The sequence below is a fragment of the Zootoca vivipara genome, chromosome 10 (genome assembly GCF_963506605.1).
Source record: "Zootoca vivipara chromosome 10, rZooViv1.1, whole genome shotgun sequence".
Taxonomy (NCBI): Eukaryota; Metazoa; Chordata; class Lepidosauria; order Squamata; family Lacertidae; genus Zootoca; species Zootoca vivipara.
This window is the reverse complement of record NC_083285.1, coordinates 64,480,342-64,500,679: the sequence shown is the minus strand read 5'-3', so window position 1 is coordinate 64,500,679 and position 20,338 is coordinate 64,480,342. Positions and strand designations below refer to the sequence as shown.

At 47.7% G+C, this 20,338-nt stretch overlaps 1 protein-coding gene across 5 annotated transcripts in view; it reads left to right on the top strand.

Annotated features, from left to right (window-relative positions):
- The window catches only part of PFKFB3 (6-phosphofructo-2-kinase/fructose-2,6-biphosphatase 3), a 67,618-nt gene that overhangs the window by 37,256 nt on the left and 10,024 nt on the right, over nt 1-20,338 (top strand). For all 5 annotated transcript variants that reach the window (XM_035126565.2, XM_035126563.2, XM_035126562.2 and 2 more), the window contains exons 2-12: nt 5,774-5,899; nt 7,933-8,029; nt 8,498-8,564; nt 10,528-10,602; nt 12,049-12,105; nt 14,013-14,137; nt 14,820-15,027; nt 15,756-15,902; nt 17,325-17,429; nt 18,110-18,239; nt 18,613-18,675. In XM_035126565.2, coding sequence (XP_034982456.1) covers nt 5,774-5,899; nt 7,933-8,029; nt 8,498-8,564; nt 10,528-10,602; nt 12,049-12,105; nt 14,013-14,137; nt 14,820-15,027; nt 15,756-15,902; nt 17,325-17,429; nt 18,110-18,239; nt 18,613-18,675 — 1,200 coding nt within the window. The remainder of the gene's footprint in view (nt 1-5,773; nt 5,900-7,932; nt 8,030-8,497; nt 8,565-10,527; nt 10,603-12,048; nt 12,106-14,012; nt 14,138-14,819; nt 15,028-15,755; nt 15,903-17,324; nt 17,430-18,109; nt 18,240-18,612; nt 18,676-20,338) is intronic.

The following is a 20,338-nucleotide window of genomic DNA, read 5'->3' as shown; positions in this document are numbered from 1 at the left end:
GAGGTGCTTCGGCGTCGGTTTTGGAGAGGCGGCGTCCTTGAGTATTCGTGGAGGAGAGTGAACGTGATTTGGGGAGCGTGGGACTTTTTAGGGGGGGAATGCAAAAAACCCGGTTGACCCCTAAAATCTGTAGAAGAGGAAGATGGGTCTGGTAAAAATGAGGATCTGATTTAAACTAGAATGCATTTCCCCCCATTTTTTAGAAATTGGGTAGCATCCAGTGCGTAATACGCACTGTGCGCATATTGTGCGCCGGGGAATTGGCGTTTTCATGGTTTTTTTTTTGTTTAGACTGAAAAGTATGTGTTTTTCCTCTCTTTTTGGTGGGACGGGAATCTCGAGCTGTGCAGCCCCGCGTGGATCGTTCTGCGCGCCCGTTCTCGGCGCCGTGGGCGGAGAGCCGGCACCGTGCGGACTGCCGGCCACCGGCAACCTTGCACGCCTCTGCTTCGCCGGTGCCCGGAAACGAGCCGCGCCTGCTCGGCGGGCGGAAAGGGCTCGGCTGCCGCGTGCGGAGAAGCGGCGACTAGGGAGCCGGGCCTCGCTTTCCCCCGTGTTCTTCTCCAGGCAGGGTTGAAACCGAGCCTGGAGACGCTGCCGGCTGGAAGGAGATAGCCGGCTGCGCTTCTGCCTCGCTGATCGCGAAGGCCCGGCGAGGCAGGGAAGAAGCTATTCCCGGCCAGCCGGACCGGCAGGGCCATGTGGATAACCTGAAATGCTCTCCTTTGCGCCGGTGCGCCACGCCTCCGCTTCCTCTGCCCTCCTCCCGCCGCGGATGCGATGCGATGCGCTGCACGACTCGCATGGCGGCGGCAGGGGCGCGCCCCCCTCGAAGGGGCTCTCCGCGCTCGACGTGTGGAGCAGGCGCCTGCCTCACTGCTGAGTCACACCGTGGCTCCTCGATGCAGCTCCGGGTGGTGCCTTGGTGACTCCCAGCAGCTCTCCAAGGAGAGTGTCGGTCCCCCATGGCTCGAGGTCTCCTGCTTGCTGGAGAGCACACCCGAGGCTTCCTTTGGCGTGCAAAGCGGTGGCGATCCGAGCTGATGCTCGGCTTTCCCCTGCGCCCGACTCTGCGAAAGGCGTGCCCCAGCCGCCTGCGCATCGCTCAGCGTGGGAACCATCCCCCGGCGGGGTCATCGCGCCCCTGGGAAATAACCGCCCATCCGGATAAGTGGGTTGTTGGGGCCGGCGGGAAAAGGACCCCGGCTCCACGTGGGTGGAAGGAAAAGGTCGGGCTGCAAGAGAGGAGGAGGAGGGATGGGTGCCTTGCCGCATTGCACCTCCGAGGAAGCTCCCCCCCCCATTACCTCCTCCCCCCTTTCCTATTCTCCCAGTTTTGCTTGCAGAAGGACCCCGTGCCTGCTCATCTCTAGTGGAAGGGCAGGTTCACCCCATGCATTTTAAGCACATGACTCCCACTGCCACCACAAACTATCTTAGGAACTGTACTGTAGTTTGATAGGGTGCTGGGAATTGTAGCTCTCTCTGTGAAACTGTTTCCAATTCCCAGGATTCTGTGGGGGGCCATCAGGTGGTTTGTATGGATCTGGCCTGGTTGGTAAAGATCCCACAAAGCTGAGCTTTGTGGACCAATTGTCTGACTTAAAGGAAAGGTGCTTGCATCGGGAGCCAGGCAGGTTCAGTCCCTGGCATCTCCAGATGAAGGCTGGAAATGTCCCCTGCCTGAAACCTTGGGAGACTCTGCTGAGCAAACCTAGGTGATTCTGTGCTGTGTGGACCAAAGGCCTTGCTCCTCATCTCCTGTTCTTGTGGAACAAGCAACAGTGGGGCTGCCACCTTTGGGTGGCACAATCTGCTGTCCCTTTGCAGACAGGGGAACCTTTGTCCTTCCTGATGTTGTGGACTTCAGAATCACATCAGCCCACATCTAGCATAGCCCGAGGTCGGGGATTATGGAAGTTGTAGTCCAGCAACGTTTGAAACTTCTCCCCAGATTTTAAAAGCAGCTAGTCACAAAGGCAAGGCTCTCGCAAAGGGATTTCCTTTTGCAATCTTCACCTGATCCCCCTCTTTCCCTATCAGCTGAATTAATTCATGCAAGCATTACTGTCCTAGAAGCAAGGTTGGAAAGCCTCCCTTGGGTTGTAGGTGGGGGCTTTTAAACCCGCAATCAAGTCATTTATCTCCCATCCCTGTTGCCTATTGACCGGCTTTGCTGCCTGCTGGGCCATGTGCCTACCTTGAAGGGAGAAGGTTAGTCTTATGGGGGAAGAGAAGAATCTTTGGGGCCCTTGCAAAAAGCATACAGTACCCTGTCTTTAAAATGAGCATCACCCCCATTCCTATTCTCTTGAGAGCTTTTCTGTTCATGTTTGTAATTGTGTGGGTAGATTTTCCTTTGGTTGTGCCTCTTCTCCTTGTAGCATAAGGAAAAACCCCTAGTCTCCCGTAGCAAGCTCTGGGTTGATTTTACTCTTCTGGGTACCTCTTTGCAAAAAAAAAAAAAAGACTAGGAAGGCTTGAAATAATGGGATGTATTCAGCTTGGGCTCTTATCTGATGCAAATAGAGTGAAACCCAGGAGGGAGGAGTCATTTGCTGCTTCTTTGAGAGCATCCTGCAGTTCAGTGGCTCTGCATGCCTTCTGGGTGTGTCTGTGTGGTCTTTGAGAGATCTAATTTCAGGACTGGCTGCTGCTGCTGCTGTTGCAGAGTGATGCCTTGCTGGGTTTCCTAGGGGCGATCCATTCATTTTCTGTCAAGTTGCACGTCTCCCACGTAGGATCTGGCGGCGCTGCTGGCTCAATGGGCAGAGATGACGTGCTGCCAGTTAGGGAGGAGAATGGCGTTGGAGAGAGCTCTCTCTTTCACAGATTGCATTGGTGTGGCATGTGTGGGCAGAAAGAGCTGCTCAAATATGTTAAGTTCAACCATTGCATTGTAATTTCAAAGTGCTGTTGCCCCTGCTCCTCCCACTATCCCCTTGGCATAGAATATATAGTGCCTGCTGTCTCTTTTGCATAATCCTGCAGTGTGGCTGGCAATGGCCTGACTCCCCAATTCCATAGAATTGCTTCTGAGTACTTGCCAGAGTTTCTTGACAATTTCAGCCGCTTCAGGTATGAGTATAGGTGTAGATGCGAGATGAGCACCGCACCCCATAATCGCCTTTGACCAGACTTAACCCGGTTTAGGGGTCCTTTACCTGCAGGTCTTTTCAGGCCGTTGAAATGAAATGAAATTTATTACGGTCCCAGACCAGATTCTTTCAGACCGTTAGTTTAGAAGGCAGTGATTACAGAACTGTTGCTGGTTTGCTGCATGGAATCTCAATGTTGTATATATTTGTTCTGGAGCCTCTGTTATATACTAACTCCCCCAGACTTCAAACACTTAAAATGAGATTGTGTCTCCCAGTTATTGGGTCTGTTGCCTGTCTGGAGTGGCTTGCAGTGTTTGAAATGTCCCTGTTAGATCATGCTTCTGAGGATAAATGATGCAATATCCTTCCTGGACCACATTGTGCCCTGTAACATTAATTTTTTCGAGAAAGCCTCTCCTTGCTTAAGTGCTCTCCAAAAGACGGAACAGCCACAAACGACTGAGACCCACCATTAACCTTTTGTTACACCCCCCCTTCTGAAATACGCGCATTAATGCTTTCTGATGCAAGACCCCACATATCCCTGCACCCCACTTTTTCGGCAACCCCTTCTCCATTATGTGTGAAAAATATATATTGCTAGCATGTAGCATTTTGGAAAGCCTTTAAAAAAATTCTGGATAAGCTTGGAGGCTTGCTGTGCTTTGAGAAAACACTTAACTGCATCAAAGCCTGGAGCAAAATGAGAAAAAAAGTGTTCGACGAAGCAAGCATTCGAGCGTGGCTTTCCAGTAATATTTTAATGACAGATGCGCTTGGCCCCAAATCCCTACATCTGAGCCTTGGAACGAGGATGGGATTTAAAAAGTGGTCATATGCCTCTGCTCCACCACTCCTGGCTGGTAAGTGGTACCTACCATGAAGAGCGTGGGAACACAGGAATGAAGAGAACCAGGCTTTCCTGCTATTTCCCCCCCCCCCATGCTCTTAAAGCATAGCAGGACTTCAAGTCCTTCTGGGTCATTGCTGTCCTGAAGCATCAAAAATGCAAAGAGGAAAGGTTGTCCTGTAAGTGTGGCTGATAATGAACCCAGCCTGGGGTTTTTTCTTCCTGGCCTTTCCCCACTTGGTGATGTAGGGTTTGTGCTCTCAGTTTCTCAATATTGCTGTAACCAATTCCTGACATGTCCAGGTAGGACTTGAAAGAGACTGCTGGCTGAAGCCTCTGATAGCTGCTGCCAGTCCGTGTAGGCAACACTGAGGTAGATGGCCCAGAGATCTGAATATGTATAAGGCAGCTTTGTGTTCCTACATTTCATGCTGCGAGGCTCTTCTGTATATCACATGCTTGCATCTTCCTTTGGGAGGATGACCCACCTTGTTCCTGTGTGAAACCTCTTAGCAGAGAGGCTTGGAATGCCAGAAAAGAAGGCAGGCACTTTTATTGGATTTGGCATGGCTTTCCACTCTGAAACTCCCCTAGGCATCATCACGGCGGACTGGGTGCCAATTGCTCATCATTCTGCCCTGAACTCTTCTCCTGCCTCCCCAAACCAGCAGAGATGGCTTGGCAAGAATCCTTTTGCCATCGTGCTGTCATGCCAATGCACTTTAATAGACTATTACACTTGTTTTGCTACAGGGACGTGGCAGGTAGGCGGACCAAACCCAGAGATTCGCAAGGCCTTCTTGTGCCAAGTTCTGGGAGAGTAGCAGTGGAAATATGGGTTGCAAAGAAAGAGTTTCCGTTCTGTTGAGTGACAGACAGACAGCTTGCTATCTTGAGAGTTGTTAGAAACACTTGTGACTTGCACCTTGCATGTCAGGGGAACTTAGACAAAAGGAAGCAACACTTCTCTAGAATTTTAATCCTTTTCTCCGAGTGGCTTCTAAGGTTCTGGGACCTGCAAGAGGCTGAAACTTGAAATTCTTAGGCTGCTGAATTCTGAGTTGCGCTCCGAATAAAATCCCTTAGGCGTCCCCTGCACAAACAAACCCGTGTGTGTATGTTGCAGAACAGCAGGAGATTTGGGCTGCTGTATCATGCTTTCTTCCTGAGTGTCCTTGCCGCTTGGCTGTCTCATCTGGCATGTGTCCCAGTCTAAGGATGAGTTGGCAGGCTTTTACCGCCTTGATCCTTGATGTCTAGCAGGTTTTGTCTCGAGGCTGCAGTAGAAAAGGCTGATATGTCACCAGGATGCTCACATAATGCTTTTTTAATGTTCCAAGAATGTTCCAAGCACACATTCTCTTGGTAATCTGGAAATTAGGTCTGTTTTATCCCCATACAGTATTGCAGAAAGGGGAACTAGAGGCTGAGAGGTGGTGATTTGCCTATGGCCAGCTGCTGAGTTAATTTCATGGCAGAGGTGGAACGGGGGAGAGAGCCTAGTTTACAGCTTCGGCTCTTGGCTGTAAGGCACCACTTATCTCCATTGGACCAGGAGTGCTGGCCAGCCTGGATAGCTCAGTTGGTTAGAGCATGGCGCTGATAACGCCAAGGTTGCAAGTTCAATCCCTGTATGGGACAGCTGCTTATTCCCTGAACATTGGACAAGATGGTCCTCAGAGATCCTTCCAACTCTAGATCTCTGATTCTATGATCCCAGTTGCCTGCCTTTGTAAAAATAAATAAATGTAGTATTAATATGACAATAGTCGTCTCCCTTTTCAACAGCCGTTTTTTCTCTCCCTTCTTCACCTGCCCATAGCATGTGGCCCGCAGCTCACCAATTCCCCCACTGTGATCGTCATGGTCGGCCTCCCGGCTCGTGGGAAAACCTACATTTCCAAGAAGTTGACCCGCTACCTCAACTGGATCGGCGTCCCGACAAAAGGTGAGATTCTGGGCTGACTTGAGCTTTTATAGTTGAAGCCCCTGGATACCTCTGTTGGGAGCAACAGGTCCTGCTTCTAAGAAATTGAAGTTGAAATACTTTATTGTCACTTGTACAACTTGTATACAGTGAGATTACACGAGCACCCCCACTCAGCTCTCTTAGTCTTAATTCCCCTCGTTTACGGACGCACACCCACCAAACCTGAAATTGGCCTGTTGTTATCTTTTCATTCAGCAGCCTAACAGCCCACGGATAGAAGCTGTTCTTTACCCTGTTGGTGTGACTAATCATGCTTCTATATCTCCTGCCTGAGGGCAGGAGATCAAAAAAGGTGCCGGCCTGTGTGTGAATCGCCCCTAAGAATTTTCCTCACTTTCCTGAGGCAACGGTCTTCCGCGATGTCATCCAGTGGATTCACGGGACAGCCCATAATATCTAGCGCTGTATTCACCACCCTCTGTAGGCACTTTCTATCTTTTGATGTCAAGCCAGCGTACCACACCGTGATGCAGTATGAAAGGACACTTTCTATTGTGGACCGGTAGAAGGAGATCATCAAATGTTGATTGACATTTTGCAATACTCTAGGGAAACAGAGTCTCTGTTGGGCTTTCTTAACCACCTGGGTTATATTGATTAGTTTCTTCACTGAGAGAAACTCTTAGGAATTTAAAGGAAGAGACTCTCTCCACACAGCCCTCCCCGATGTACAGCGGGGCTAGTTCTCCTCTCTTCCTCCGGAACTCCAACACCATCTCCTTTGTCTTGCTGATATTAAGGTGCGATTGTTCTCTAGGCACCATGTAGATATTTTTTGGACCTCCCCCTATACGCTGATTCGTCTCCACCTGTTATTAGACCCATTATGGTGGTGTCACCTGCAAACTTAATAATTGCAGTAGACGGGTCAGATGATACACAATCATATGTATACAATGAATACAGGCAGGGACTTAGCACACATCCCTGTGGTGTGCCAGTGCTGATTTTTAAGGAATTAGATGTTACTTGTCCAATCCTCACCGTTTGTGTCCGATCTATCAGAAAGTCTTTAATCCAGCCACAGATGGTAGAAGAAAGGTTCATGCCAGTCAGCTTTTTAATGACGATGTCCGGAAGGATGGTATCAAAAGCCGAGCTATAATCAATAAACAACATCCTGAGATAGTTCTCCGGTTTCGCTAGATGACTTGCTGGAAGGCGTATTTATTCATCTGTACCGTATTTGCTCACCTGTAATGTGCCCCCTTTTTGGCCAAATTAAGGTGCACATTAGATTCGATGGCGAATTAGATACAGTATTTCATTGGCTGTTCTGGGGAGGTAGGATGCTGAACCAAGTAACTTTGGGTCACATCCAGCAGGGTTCCTCTTTCGCTCTTACAGCTTCTGATAATTACTCCTGTGGCATGACGTTGAGTTGCATTTTTGATGCATGTTGCATCTGCCCCAAAGTCAGTTCTTGGAACTGGACCGCTGGCCAAACTATTGGGGTGTTTGGTTACCTGTTTCAGAGGCTCAAGTGTTGGGAAACCTCCGTTATGTCCACCAATCTGCTAGTGATTTTCATTGTGTGCTTCCAATATTTATAAGGAAGGGGGTGGCTGTAGCTCAAATCATTTTTTGAGGTACCTCGGGTCAGTGCGGGTCTTTCCCAAAGTGAAACTACCAGTCTTTTTGGGAAATCACTTGCAGGTCCACAAATATGCTAGCAGCATGGAGTCATAGAATTGTGGAGTCGGAAGGGACCCCGAGAGTCATCTAGTCCAACCCCCCACATATGCAGGAATCTTTTTGCCCAATGTGGGGCTCAAACCCACCACCCAGCATGTATCTACGCTTTTCACTCGTCTGGAGGAAAATGAGCCAGCTTTTCATCTGCTTTTACAAAAAAGCGGACCACTCAGGGGGGCCCTATTCAAGCAGGCAAGTGGCTGTTTGCAAGCCCGACCCATGCAGCTTGTTCTTGGAAAAGAAGTTCGTTGAATTTCACGGGTAGGCACCCTGACTCTCCTCCTTTCTCCTTGCAGTGTTTAATGTCGGGGAGTATCGCCGCGAGGCCGTCAAGCATTACAGCTCCTACGACTTCTTTCGTCCTGATAATGAGGAGGCCATGAAAGTCCGCAAGTAAGTCTGGCTGCGCTCCCAAGTTTTCTCAATCCTGGCTTGTTTTGTTTTTTTACCTTCTGCTCTTTTCCTGAATTGAAAGTTTGACTTTGGGGAGCTGGTGTGTTTCAGGGCTAGTTGAGAGGTTTCACTAGGGTGCTCTGTGTCCCCTAGCCAATATAAGAAGTAGCAAGGTGCGCTCTTGGTGGCATGGACTTGGCTTTTGAGCCTCGAAAGAGCTCTTGCCCACATCAGCACAGGGCACGGACTGACCCTGCAGACCCATGGGGAAGACTGACAAAGAGCCAAGCGTGGAGACAAACCGGGGTTCCCTCCTGGGGGGTGGGGTGGGGAGGCTTTGGGAGCTGATGGACAGAACGCCGTCTTTCTGTGTCTTAGTTAGTGTGATTGGAGCCAGTTGGCCCTTGGGCTTCCTGCAAAAGCTGTGATTCGAAATGTCCTGAACCTGCCTTTTCCCTGTTCTTGTAGGCAATGTGCCTTAGCCGCCTTGCGAGATGTCAAAGTGTACTTGTCCGAGGAAGGTGGCCAGATTGCGGTGAGTGTTGTGTCCCGAAAGGAGCCAGTTGCCAGCACAGAGGGATGTGGGTTATCTTTGGAGCTTGGCTGCAGCTTCCTGTTCAGGCTGTGTGTGTGTGCAGCTTGTAGAGTCGGAAGGGACCACGAGGGTCATCTAGTCCAACCCCCTGCAATGCAGGAATCTTGCCCAAGACGGGGCTCGAACCCACAACCCTGAGATTAAGAGTCTCATGCTCTACACGACACCCCCTAACACCCCAACAAGCTCATTGGGATTGACACACACAGAGGAATAGGATTCCGTGGAAATGGAACTACTTGTTATTGCTGGGACTTTATGAACTGATGCAGGTGGAACAGACACTTACCAATGTCTATACCTGATCCATGAACTGATTAAGAGTATGAACTGATCCACTGGGTCTTCTGCTTGTTCCATTGAATTTTATGACTCATTTCTGTTGAAATTTATATGATACAGTGAATAGTATACTTTATTTTGAAAGGGTGCAGCTGGTTACGTCTTGTGTGGTTATTGAGTATATTTTCACGTAACCCAAGGTTTGATGTGGTTTTGTTAGACGTCCCTCAGACCACGTGGTGGGCTGGACTATATATTTCTTGGGGGGGGGGGGATGAACAAAGTCTTATGCCCCACAAATAACCCAGAGGTGCACCCACATAACACCGGTCTTGAAAGATCTACATTGGCTCCCAGTACGTTTCCGAGCACAATTCAAAGTGTTGGTGCTGACCTTTAAAGCCCTAAATGGCCTCGGTCCAGTATACCTGAAGGAGTGTCTCCACCTCCATCATTCTGCCCGGACACTGAGGTCCAGCACCGAGGGCCTTCTGGCGGTTCCCTCGTTGCGAGAAGCCAAGTTACAGGGAACTAGGCAGAGGAGGGCCTTCTCGGTGGTGGCGCCCGCCCTGTGGAACGCCCTCCCAACAGATGTCAAAAAGGAAAACAACTACCAGACTTTTAGAAGACATCTGAAGGCAGCCCTGTTCATGGAGGCTTTTAATGTTTAATAGATTATTGTGTTTTATTCTTCTGTTGGAAGCCGCCCAGAGTGGCTGGGGAGACCCGGCCAGATGGGCGGGGTATAAATAATAAATTATTATTATTATTATTATTATTATTATTATTATTATTATTATTATTTATTTTAAATAAAAGCACACATTCGAGCTTATGTAAAAACATGCTGATTCCCGGACCATCCACGGACCGGATTGAGAAGGTGATTGGGCTGGATCCAGCCCCCGGGCCTCAGTTTGCCTACCCCTGCTTTAGACGATAAAAGCCCTGCCCTTTGGGATTTCCATTTTTTTAAAATAAGCAAATGGAATGTTTTCCCCACAGCAATTGTTTCCCCATGCTTTTAAGAAGTGCTAATGTTCTTTTTGAACAGTTTTGGTTTTAGTGTATGACTGAATGGACTCCTATTTTAATTTGCTCTGTTGGTTTATATCCCGTATTAATCTCTCCCCCCCCCAAAAAAAATATCATGCTTCCATTGTTACTTGATTCTTTATTAGCCACCCTGGGAACATAACGTCTTATTGTTGTGGTTTTTATTTTTATTATTTCATCTGATTTATATGCCAAAATAACTTCCCAGCAGCTGACAATGAAGTCAGTACAGAATTAAAACCCACAAGAACAACTTCATTGGGTCATTAAAACATCCTTAATTAAAATATACAATAAAAACAACAACAGTTTTTAAAAAGTTAAAGCAATAAAATCAGAAGTTTCAGGAGCCGGCCGAATGCCAATACTGATGGGGCCTCTCTTATTTCAGCCGAGAGGGTATTCTGCTACACAAGTGCCATAAATAAAAAAAGCCCCCCTCCACGTTGCCAGAAGCCAGTAACCACCCCAAGCCAATTTATATCCCTCCTTTCAAGATAAGTGCATGTCAATAAAAATAAAAATAAGCCCCATGACATCTTATTTCTCTTTTCTACCCACAAAGGTTTTTGACGCTACAAACACCACACGCGAGAGAAGATCTATGATCTTGCATTTTGCCAAAGAAAATGGTTTCAAAGTAAGTGTTTTTGTTTTAAGTGACGTATTTTTGAGCGAAAATAAATGATTGCCTCTTGGACCTGCTCTTGGCTGTGCCTGTTGACGTGTCCGAATGCCTCCCTGCTCTCCTGGGAGATGGATGGACCTGAGCTATCATTGTACCAATGTTGCTGTTTTCTTTTAAAAGTGGGTTGCACATAGAATCGTAGAATTGGAAGGGGTACCCTATGGTCATCTAGTCAAACCCCCCTGCAGTGCGGGAATCTCAGCTGAAGCATCCATGACAGATGGCCATCCAACCTCTGCTTTAAACCCCCAAGGGAGTCCGTTCCACTGTCAAAACGGTCCTTACTGTCCCCACAGGGATGGGGAACCTCCAGTCCTAATTTGGCCGGCCGGCCCCACACGTGATGGTCACGTGCGGCATCAGGTGTGGGGTGGGCCAAGTGGGGCGGTTGGTTACAGGCCCTGCCAGTCAGTTGTCAAACTTGACAGCAGAGGATGATGGGGCAGGTGAGATAAGGCTCTAATACCCCACCCATGGTATTCTGGGCTCCCTTGAAACACATGGGATCAGCAGCAATCATGACTGGGTACCAAAAATGGGGTTGGGAGTGCTCACAGGCAAAGCGTTGGGTGCCGAGTAGGGTGGATTTGATTTAAATCAAATCAAATCGATCTAAATCACGATTTAAATCACTAGTCAGTAAGACTCGATTTAATTTTCAATTATTATTTTTTTACAGAAAGACTCATTCTTGCTGGTATAATCTTAATATTTGCAGCCAGATGAAAGTTTCATTTTTGGAATAATAAATTTTCAGAGTAGTTTTTACAGTTCTATCAAAAATTACAGATTTTGGTTATACTGTTAGAAATACATTGACAGATAATTATGAGATTATTGTGAGGTTTACTAAGTTACCTGTTTATATTTGGACAACTTTTCTGCTGTACTTGATTGGAAGGAGAAAAACAATCGTTTCCTTAATAACAATTTAAACAATTTATTTAACTAAAACAATAATATTATAGCATATGTATCCACGTTTGTTTACTGATGTGGTTAAACTTTTTAGGCTGAGTTTTAGCACACATGAAAAACTTAAAACAAATCCTTATTTCCTGCCTTTGGACTAGAATGTAACTTAAATAGAAAACTATCTTTAGAAAGATTTTCCCTCCAAAAGCATTTTATTTTAAAAATCCGATTAAAAAAACCCACCTGATTTAAATAAATAAATAAATAAACCATTGATTTTTATCCACCCTCCTGCCCAGTGTCCCAGGACAGAATCCTGTTGCAAGAAGGATTTTCAGCTGGCAGGGTTAAGGGCGACTTCTCTGCCCAAGGTCTCAGAGAGCTGATGTCTGCCAGAGAAAGAGATCTCTAGATAGACCAAGCAGCTTTGTGTGTTTTTATTCCCTGCCTTAAACACACACACAGATGTCCTCTTCCTTTCAGGTGTTCTTCATCGAATCCGTCTGCAATGACCCGTCTGTCGTCGCTACAAACATTATGGTAAGATAAGATAATAAGATGATCTTTATTGTCATTGTCCCCTTGCGGGAACAACGATATTACTCAGTTACCACATCCACTCAGATAAAGCATTCCACATAATCCAAAATTGCTACAAAAACACTAATTAAAACAGTACAATACACTATACAGTGGTGCCTCGACTTACGAACGACTCTTCAGCCGAATTTTTCGACTTACGAATGGGGCAAATGGCCGCATGCTTACGAATTTCTCGACATCCGAACGGAAACCGCGGCGGTTTTAGACAGGGTTTTTTCGACTTACGAATTTTTAGATGGGGTTTCCGTTTCCAATGCATTCCTATGGGAAATCGTGTTTCCAATGGCGCTTTTCGACCTGCGAATTTTTTGACCTACAAAGGTGCCTTCGGAACGGATTAAATTCGTAAGTCGAGGCACCACTGCAACAAGTAAAATAAGATGACTTCAAAGTCCAGACTTTCCATTTAAGGGCCAAAATCGCTCTACAGAAGAAACTGTTCTTGAGATGGCTCGTTCTTGCCTGCATTGTTCTATATCTCCGTCCCGATGGCAGGAGCTCGAAGAAATTGTGACCAGGGTGCATTGGATCTTTTGATATGTCTAGTGCGTTTCTATCTATGGCACCTGGTGGTATAGATTTGTTCTAAGGTGGAGAGGGAGCAGCCAATAAGAGAAAAGAGTTTCTATCGGGGGGGGGGGTCTTGTCACGCCTGAAAGAGCCGTTTAGAAAAGGCACCTGGACCTGGACACTGGCATGGCTGGCTAGAAAGAAGAGCTGGGTCATTGCTGCTGTTGCCCCAGCTGAAATCTTTTCCTTGTCAGCAAACATTAGCCTCCATTAAGCAACTCCTGCTGTTTCAGCCTCTTAGTCACTGTTGGGAACACAAGCGATGTTGTGGTGGCAGAGGGCTGCGTCAGCGCTGTCTATTTCCTTCCCCTCCCCCCTAAATCCAAGAATATAAGAAGTGCTTGCTGGATCAGGCCACTGACCCATCTGGTCCAGCATCCTGTTCTCACAGTGACCAGCCCAGATGCCTATGGGAAACCAGAAAGCAGGATTCGAACACAAGAGCCCTCTCTCCTCCCATAGTAAAGGGTAAAGGGACCCCTGACCATTAGGTCCAGTCGTGACCGACTCTGGGGTTGCGCGCTCATCTCGCATTATTGGCCGAGGGAGCCGGCGTACAGCTTCCAGGTCATGTGGCCAGCATGACTAAGCCGCTTCTGGCAAACCAGAGCAGCACATGGAAATGCCGTTTACCTTCCCGCTGTAGCGGTTCCTATTTATCTACTTGCACTTCAATGTGCTTTCGAACTGCTAGGTTGGCAGGAGCTGGGACCAAGCAACGGGAGCTTACCCCGTCACAGGGATTCGAACCGCCGACCTTCTGATCAGCAATCCCTAGGCTCAGTGGTTTAACCACAGCGCCACCTGGGTCCCTCTCTATTGTGGTCGGTAGCCCCCCCCCCCATTGGTGGCCATGAGTGCATCTTGGGGCAGCGATTTCCATAGTTTAACGGCAGCATTCAGCTCCTTTGTATGCCCGCAATCCGGACCAATGGCACTCCCTGCCTGTACATACAGTACTACCTCCGACAGAGGACAGAGAACATCGCTGCCATGACTAGCAGCTGCGATAGCTTTATTCACCATCAATTTGTTTAATCCTCTATTCAGGTGCTGGCTTCTTTAGGCTTGCCTCGCTTTTGTCCTGCTGTTGGCTTTGAGTGATGGGCACCAGTCCGCCTTGTTCTGTCAGGCTGATAAGGGAACAGCCATGGGCAGCTCAGGCCAATCCCGCTTTGCAATTTCTCCTTAATATTTCTCTGTAATATCACCTTGGGTTTCACAGCTGCCTTCCTGACCCTGTGCTCTTTTGCTTTTTTTTGCATGTGCTTCAGGAAGTCAAGTTGTCCAGCCCGGATTATAAGGACTGCAACTCTGCTGACGCGATGGAAGATTTCATGAAGAGAATCAGCTGCTACCAATCGAGCTACCAACCTATGGACCCAGACGACTACGACAGGTGAGGAAACACTGTTTCTCTCCTGTTCTTCCAGCGACCCAAGGTGGCTGGGCAAATTGTGTGAAAGGCAAATTGTCTTAGAAATAGTTTCAGTGAACTTACAATTCCCACTGAAGTCACTTAGGTACACCAAACTAGGAAGCATTTCCTTGCTTACATGGAAAACTAGGGAGCCAATAATGTTCTGGGGAGGGGTTATTTTTGTTGCACAACTCTGAATTTTGAAGCTTTTGCCATTGATGTCTGGGTTGGTGGGGACTGCCTTTAGAAGCAGGGATTTGGTAGGGAAGCTGTTTGCTTTCACTTGAGAAGGAAAGGAGGATGTGTGTGGTGTCCCATGCTTTTAGCAACCTGAGACTTTGCAGAGTTAGGTGTGCCTGAATCTGTTGGAATTATTGAACAAAACACACTAACATATTAATGCAATATACCACACCTGGATACATAGGATCAAGCAGGCTATTAGGCACCAGCATCGCATTTTGATAACACCTCAGCAGCGGTTGTTGAGTACTTTTGGAGCTCACCTGCTCTTGGGCCTGGGAGTTGGCGCAAGGCTGCGCTACGATTCCCCATGGTTTCTGCACATTCCCACCCGTGGGTTTTGCAGCTCTTGAACTTGGCTTTCCCCTGGGGTTGGTCGGCCTTTTGAGTGATGGCCGTGCGCGTCTTCCCCTCCCAGAGACCTGTCGCTCATCAAAGTGATTGACGTTGGCCGGAGATACCTTGTGAACAGGGTGCAGGACCACATCCAGAGTCGAATCGTCTACTACCTGATGAACATTCACGTCCAGCCTCGCACCATCTACCTGTGCCGGCACGGCGAGAGCGAATACAACCTCAAGGGAAAGATTGGGGGAGACTCTGGGCTCTCCTGGAGGGGAAAGAAGGTAGGTGTTGTAGGGAATCCTGTCTGGGAGTGGGGAGGCTTGGCCGCCTTTGAATGTGCTGCAGCTGCAGTCATGTGCCTACCTAGCAACCTCTGCCTGCCTCCTTTCCTGCTTGCAACCGGACTCCGTCCTTCTTAGTCTCAAATAAAAACAATAGAAAGCCAGGTTGGGCCAGACCATTGCTCCATTCCCCAGAAACCTCTGAACGACAGCCCTTATCTCTGGGATGACTCTTTCCCCTCACTGGTCAGGCAGGGTCATGTGACAAAAAAGGTCCTTTCTTGTGGGGAGGAGTCGTCCCACGCTCTCCAGTTTATATGGCCGAGCAGGGGAAAAAACCCACCCCCCTTTAGCCGCCGTGTTTTGCAGGTGGGGTAGTCCATTTCCTGCTCCGATTGGCACATCATCTCTCTCTCTCTCTCTCTCTCTCTCTCTCTCTCTCTCTCTCTCTCTCTCTCTCTCTCTCTCTCTCTCTCTCTCTCTCCCTCTCCCTCTCCCTCTCTCTCTCTCTCTCTCTCTCTCTCTCTCTCTCTCTCTCTCTCTCTCTCTCTCTCATGAAGCAAACTCAGGAATGAAACTTACCGTATTAGCTCTACTTCGCCCAGTAAAGTCCTGTCCCCATATAGCCATGCATGACTCTCTTATTGTGGTGGGCACTGTCCTTCGGGAGCACCTGGGAATAGAAATTTGCGCTAAGAATTTCCTTTCGTTTCCCCTCCTGTCTTCAGTTTTCCAGTGCGCTGAGCCATTTTGTCCAGGAGCAGAACCTGAAAGACCTCAAAGTTTGGACCAGTCAGCTCAAGAGGACCATCCAGACGGCAGAGGCTCTCGACCTGCCCTACGAGCAGTGGAAGGCCCTGAATGAAATTGACGCTGTAAGTGCCGCTGTATTTTGTTGGGCTCAAGGCCAAGCTTTCAGTGGGAGAAGAGGTGTTTTTTTAAAAAGTGTGCTTCTGTCCCATGAATTCAGCACGAGCAAGTTAGGTGCTCTATCTATGCCTGTCTGTCTGCTTGGGGAGTTTGCCACTTTTGCCTGGTGGCAAACTCCCCGGGGCTGGAATACATGGAAGTTGCAGGTGGGATTCCTTTGCCCAACAGGCCTCCCCCCCCCTTCCTCTGCGTGGCAATGCCAATGAGCTTATGGGGGTGTCAGGAGAACCTGCAGAACTGTATGCAAGGGAGGAGGGGGGCAGATTTCTTCCATCTGCCAACCAATGCAAACAGAACGTTTGGAAGAATTTGACATTGAACCCCCTGCCCAAAATATCTGATTGACATCCTTGTGCCTTACACAGAGTGGAACTTAATGGGCATGACTAACTAAGATTCATTGATTTCAATGAGTGGGACTAGCCTCGGCTACAATTCCTTTGTTTTTTTTTAAAGGATCGAGTGATTTGTTTATATAATCCGCTGATCTGAGAGAACATGTTAACCATGGTCTAATCTTGTGCCATCAGAATCAATACTTATAAACATTTTCTTTTTTTATAATAATTATTTATTCAATTTTTCCAAATTAACAAATAAAACAAACAAAACAACATTTTTGATACAATTCATCTTAAATTCACCCATCTCAATTTGCTCTGCCGAGCTTTGACTTCCCTCCTTCCCTTCCCTTCCCGCGGTTTTCTTATTTCCTCCTGTCTCGCAGTTTATTATTGTCCTCACTTTAGTCAATTCGTAGGATTTATTTCAGTCCTGCGAGTGATTTTAAACTTCTACAGTTCTTCTCCATATAATCCACAAATTTACTCCAGTCTTTTCGGAACTTTGTCTCTCCCTGGTTTCGGATCCTGCATGTCAGTTTTGCTGATTCAGCATAGTCTATCAGTTTCATCTGCCACTCATGAATCAATACTTATAAACATTTTCAACTCTTTAATATGACAAAATCAATGGGTTGACTTGTATCTAACGAAGCTGTCCCGTTAGCACAAGGACTTCTGCCTGCTCAACAGGACTTTCTCTCCCTCTCCTGAGGGTGGAAGTACTTGCAGAAAGACTTCATTGGATACAACGCTATATCAGGCTGGGTATACACCTGCAGCTTAAAATGCAGTGAGCGCCCACCCTCTTGCCTGTTGCCTTCAAGTCACACTTGTACTTTGCTATACACATCACATTCTTGGCTACAATTCCTTTTCTGCAGGGAAAGAGGACCTTGACTAGAAACTTGAGTAGGATCTGTCCGTTGCAAATTATCTCTTGCTTCCCCCCTCTACCACCTGCCTTCCAAAATCTTGCCACGAATAGCAGCCCTGATGGCTCCCCCAACCTTGTGGTTCTTGCAGGGTGTGTGCGAAGAGCTAACCTACGATGAAATCAAGGAAAAGTATCCGGAAGAATTTGCTCTGCGGGACCAGGACAAATACTATTACCGCTACCCATCGGGAGAGGTAAGCCCGGGGCAGTGAGAAACCGTTCAGAAACAGTTAAAATGGTACGGTGGGTTATTTGTGCTTTGGTCTGCCCTTGGCATGAGCTGGTGGTTTGAGAGTGGGCGAGAGTGAGCCTTTAACACGGCACCACCGCTCTTGGACGATGGAGAAGAGGGTTGGGGAAGGTGTCAAACGCATCTTCAAAGGGGCATTTCGCCTAGGAAGGTGGACTTCCAATAAACAAGGAGCTGTCGGTCGTGCGAGAAAAAGAACATCTCAAAGCGCTAAGCCAGCCATGAGCTGACGCGGCTCCGCTTTTCTCTTTGCCTGTTCCGCACCCTGGCGAGTTTTCAATGCCCCTGGGATCTCCCTTGCAGAAATATCCTTGCCTCTGGAGCTTGGCAACGTAGAAAAAACAAACCCCCGCTACTGCAAGCAAAAGCAGAACAACACGGACGGCTCTTTGGGGAATGAAAGGATGTAATGTCTCCACCCTTTGGACAGCGGGAGGGAATTCTTCATAGGAAGCGGCCCCCTCCTGAGTCAGACCAGTTGTCTATTGAGCTTGGTATTTCATCAGCGCTGGCCGGCAGTGAAGCCCTGTATCAACATAGTTCCGTTTTGAGTGTGATTCTGGGTTTTCCCCACCTCCAGCACCCTTACCCATTTTTTTGGTCTTTTTATGTGTGCCCCTGCAGTCCTACCAGGATCTCGTACAGCGCCTGGAGCCCGTTATCATGGAGCTGGAGAGGCAGGAGAACGTCCTCGTCATCTGTCACCAGGCCGTGATGAGATGTCTCTTGGCCTACTTCCTTGACAAGAGTGCAGGTAAGTGGTCTGTGCCTCTCTTGGTTAAACAGGTGCAAGGATCGAGGTGCACTATTTAGCCAGAGAACGCCACCTGCTAAATAAATATACACCCCAAAGTTCCATTGCGACGTTGCATCTGAGTGTGCGCCTGCCCACCCCGCCAACTAATAACCAGTGCAGCTCTTGAGCCAGGATTTGAACCGGGAACGCTGGGTTGTGTCCTGAGCAAATGTGTGGTGCTCGCAAAGAGAAAGGGTAGCTTAAAAAAACCAAAGAGGGGCAGATGGGATAAAAGCAATGCATAAAACCCGTGTCTTCTATTTGCAACACTACATAAAACAAGACTTTTTTGTCTGGCTGATAACCTGCCTTCTCTCTGCTTTTCTCCCAGCGGAAATGCCTTACTTGAAATGTCCTCTCCACACAGTGCTGAAGCTGACCCCTGTGGCGTATGGTGAGTATCTGTCTCTCTCAAAAGGTTTTGCGCAGAGAGCATGGCGTGCCTGGGTTGCTTGCCCCTGGCCCATGCGGTGTGACGAACTTTGATGTGGAAAGAAATTGTTATTACTGCTGCTGTTACTAGAGATGTCTGCAGAAGACGCCATGGCCTGAGATGGCAGATCAGGGGGGTTTCGGTGTATGGCAGGGGTCAGCAAACTTTTTCCAGCAGGGGGCCAGTCCACTGTCCTTCAGACTTTGTGGGGGACCGGACTATATTTTGAAGGGGGGGGGGGAATGAACGGATTCCTATGCCCCACAAATAACCCAGAGATACATTTTCAGCTGGTTCCCGGACCGTCCGTGGGCCGGATTTAGAAGGCCCAGGCCTTAGTTTTCCTACCCATGGTGTATGGTAATCTGTAGAGGGGACTGCCAATGACCAAATGGCCAGGATTTTCCCACTCTTTGCATCTGCTGCTGTGTATCCACTGGGTCATCCCTGTGGTCTGCTCTTAGCACCAGCGGGCCTGTCCCGACTTAACCCTTTCCTCTTCCACTCTTGCTAATGTGTTGTGTGTGTCCTAGTTGCACTGAAGACAAACACCACACACTTTCCTTGAGAATCTTGGCTTTCGTTGAAAACGAAAATGCGCTAGAAAACCGTATAGACAACTCACGGTGAAATATGAGAAGCTGGAGAGGCAGCGGAGAAATATTTTCAGTGGCTAGAAGAGGATGGGCATTTCACTGCCCTAAACTAAATATCCTTATTAGAATAATAAAAAAAAACTTAGTCTTAAGAGTCACAGGATAAAGTCAAGCAAGATAAGAAAGCTCACACACTTTGCTTCGTTTGCACAATTGGACTTTGATGTACATATTTAGCACAGTATTCAGCCTTTTTTTTTTTACCCTGCAGTTTTTTCTTTCCTTTCTGTTAAAACAGAGGGCCTAGCCCAGGAAGGTTGGCCTGTGCCTCACTCGAATGAATTTCCACCCTTTCTGCCCCTGCCAAAGTCCAAAACTACATGCCTTACCTTGACTGCAGCGCAGATGGCTGTGTCAGGCAATGCTGGATATGTCAGTGCTTACAATGTGATTCTTGGGGGTGTCACCTGATCAACCCCCCCCCCCCAAATCTTAGCTGATTTTAATTGTACAAGTCTTAACAGAATGATCGATTGCTTGAATTTGTCCACATTTACACTGTGGATGAAAACGATAGCATAATGCATGGTACAGTGGTGCCTCGCTAGACGAATTTAATTCGTTCCACGGGTCTTTTCTTATAACAAAAAAATCATCTAGGGAATCCCATAGGAATGCATTGAAATTTTTTTTGAATTTTTTTTTTTTTGCCCATAGGAACACAATTGAATTTCAATGCATTCCTATGGGAAACCGCGATTCGCTAGACGAATTTTTCATAAAACGAATTCTTCTAGCGAGGCAAACTCTGCTCGAAAAATCCTTTTGTTAAGCGGAAATTTCGTTAAGCAGGGCATTCGTTAAGTGAGGCACCACTGTATGTGTATTCCACAGGGAACCATCTCAATTGGCAAAAATCCGTTGTATGTACGCGTTTGAAGGGGAAATGTGTCTGTCTTTTGGGGCATTTTCCAGCTGCAGATTTCTAAGCACTTGCATCAAAGAATAATTAACTTTAAAAAAAATAC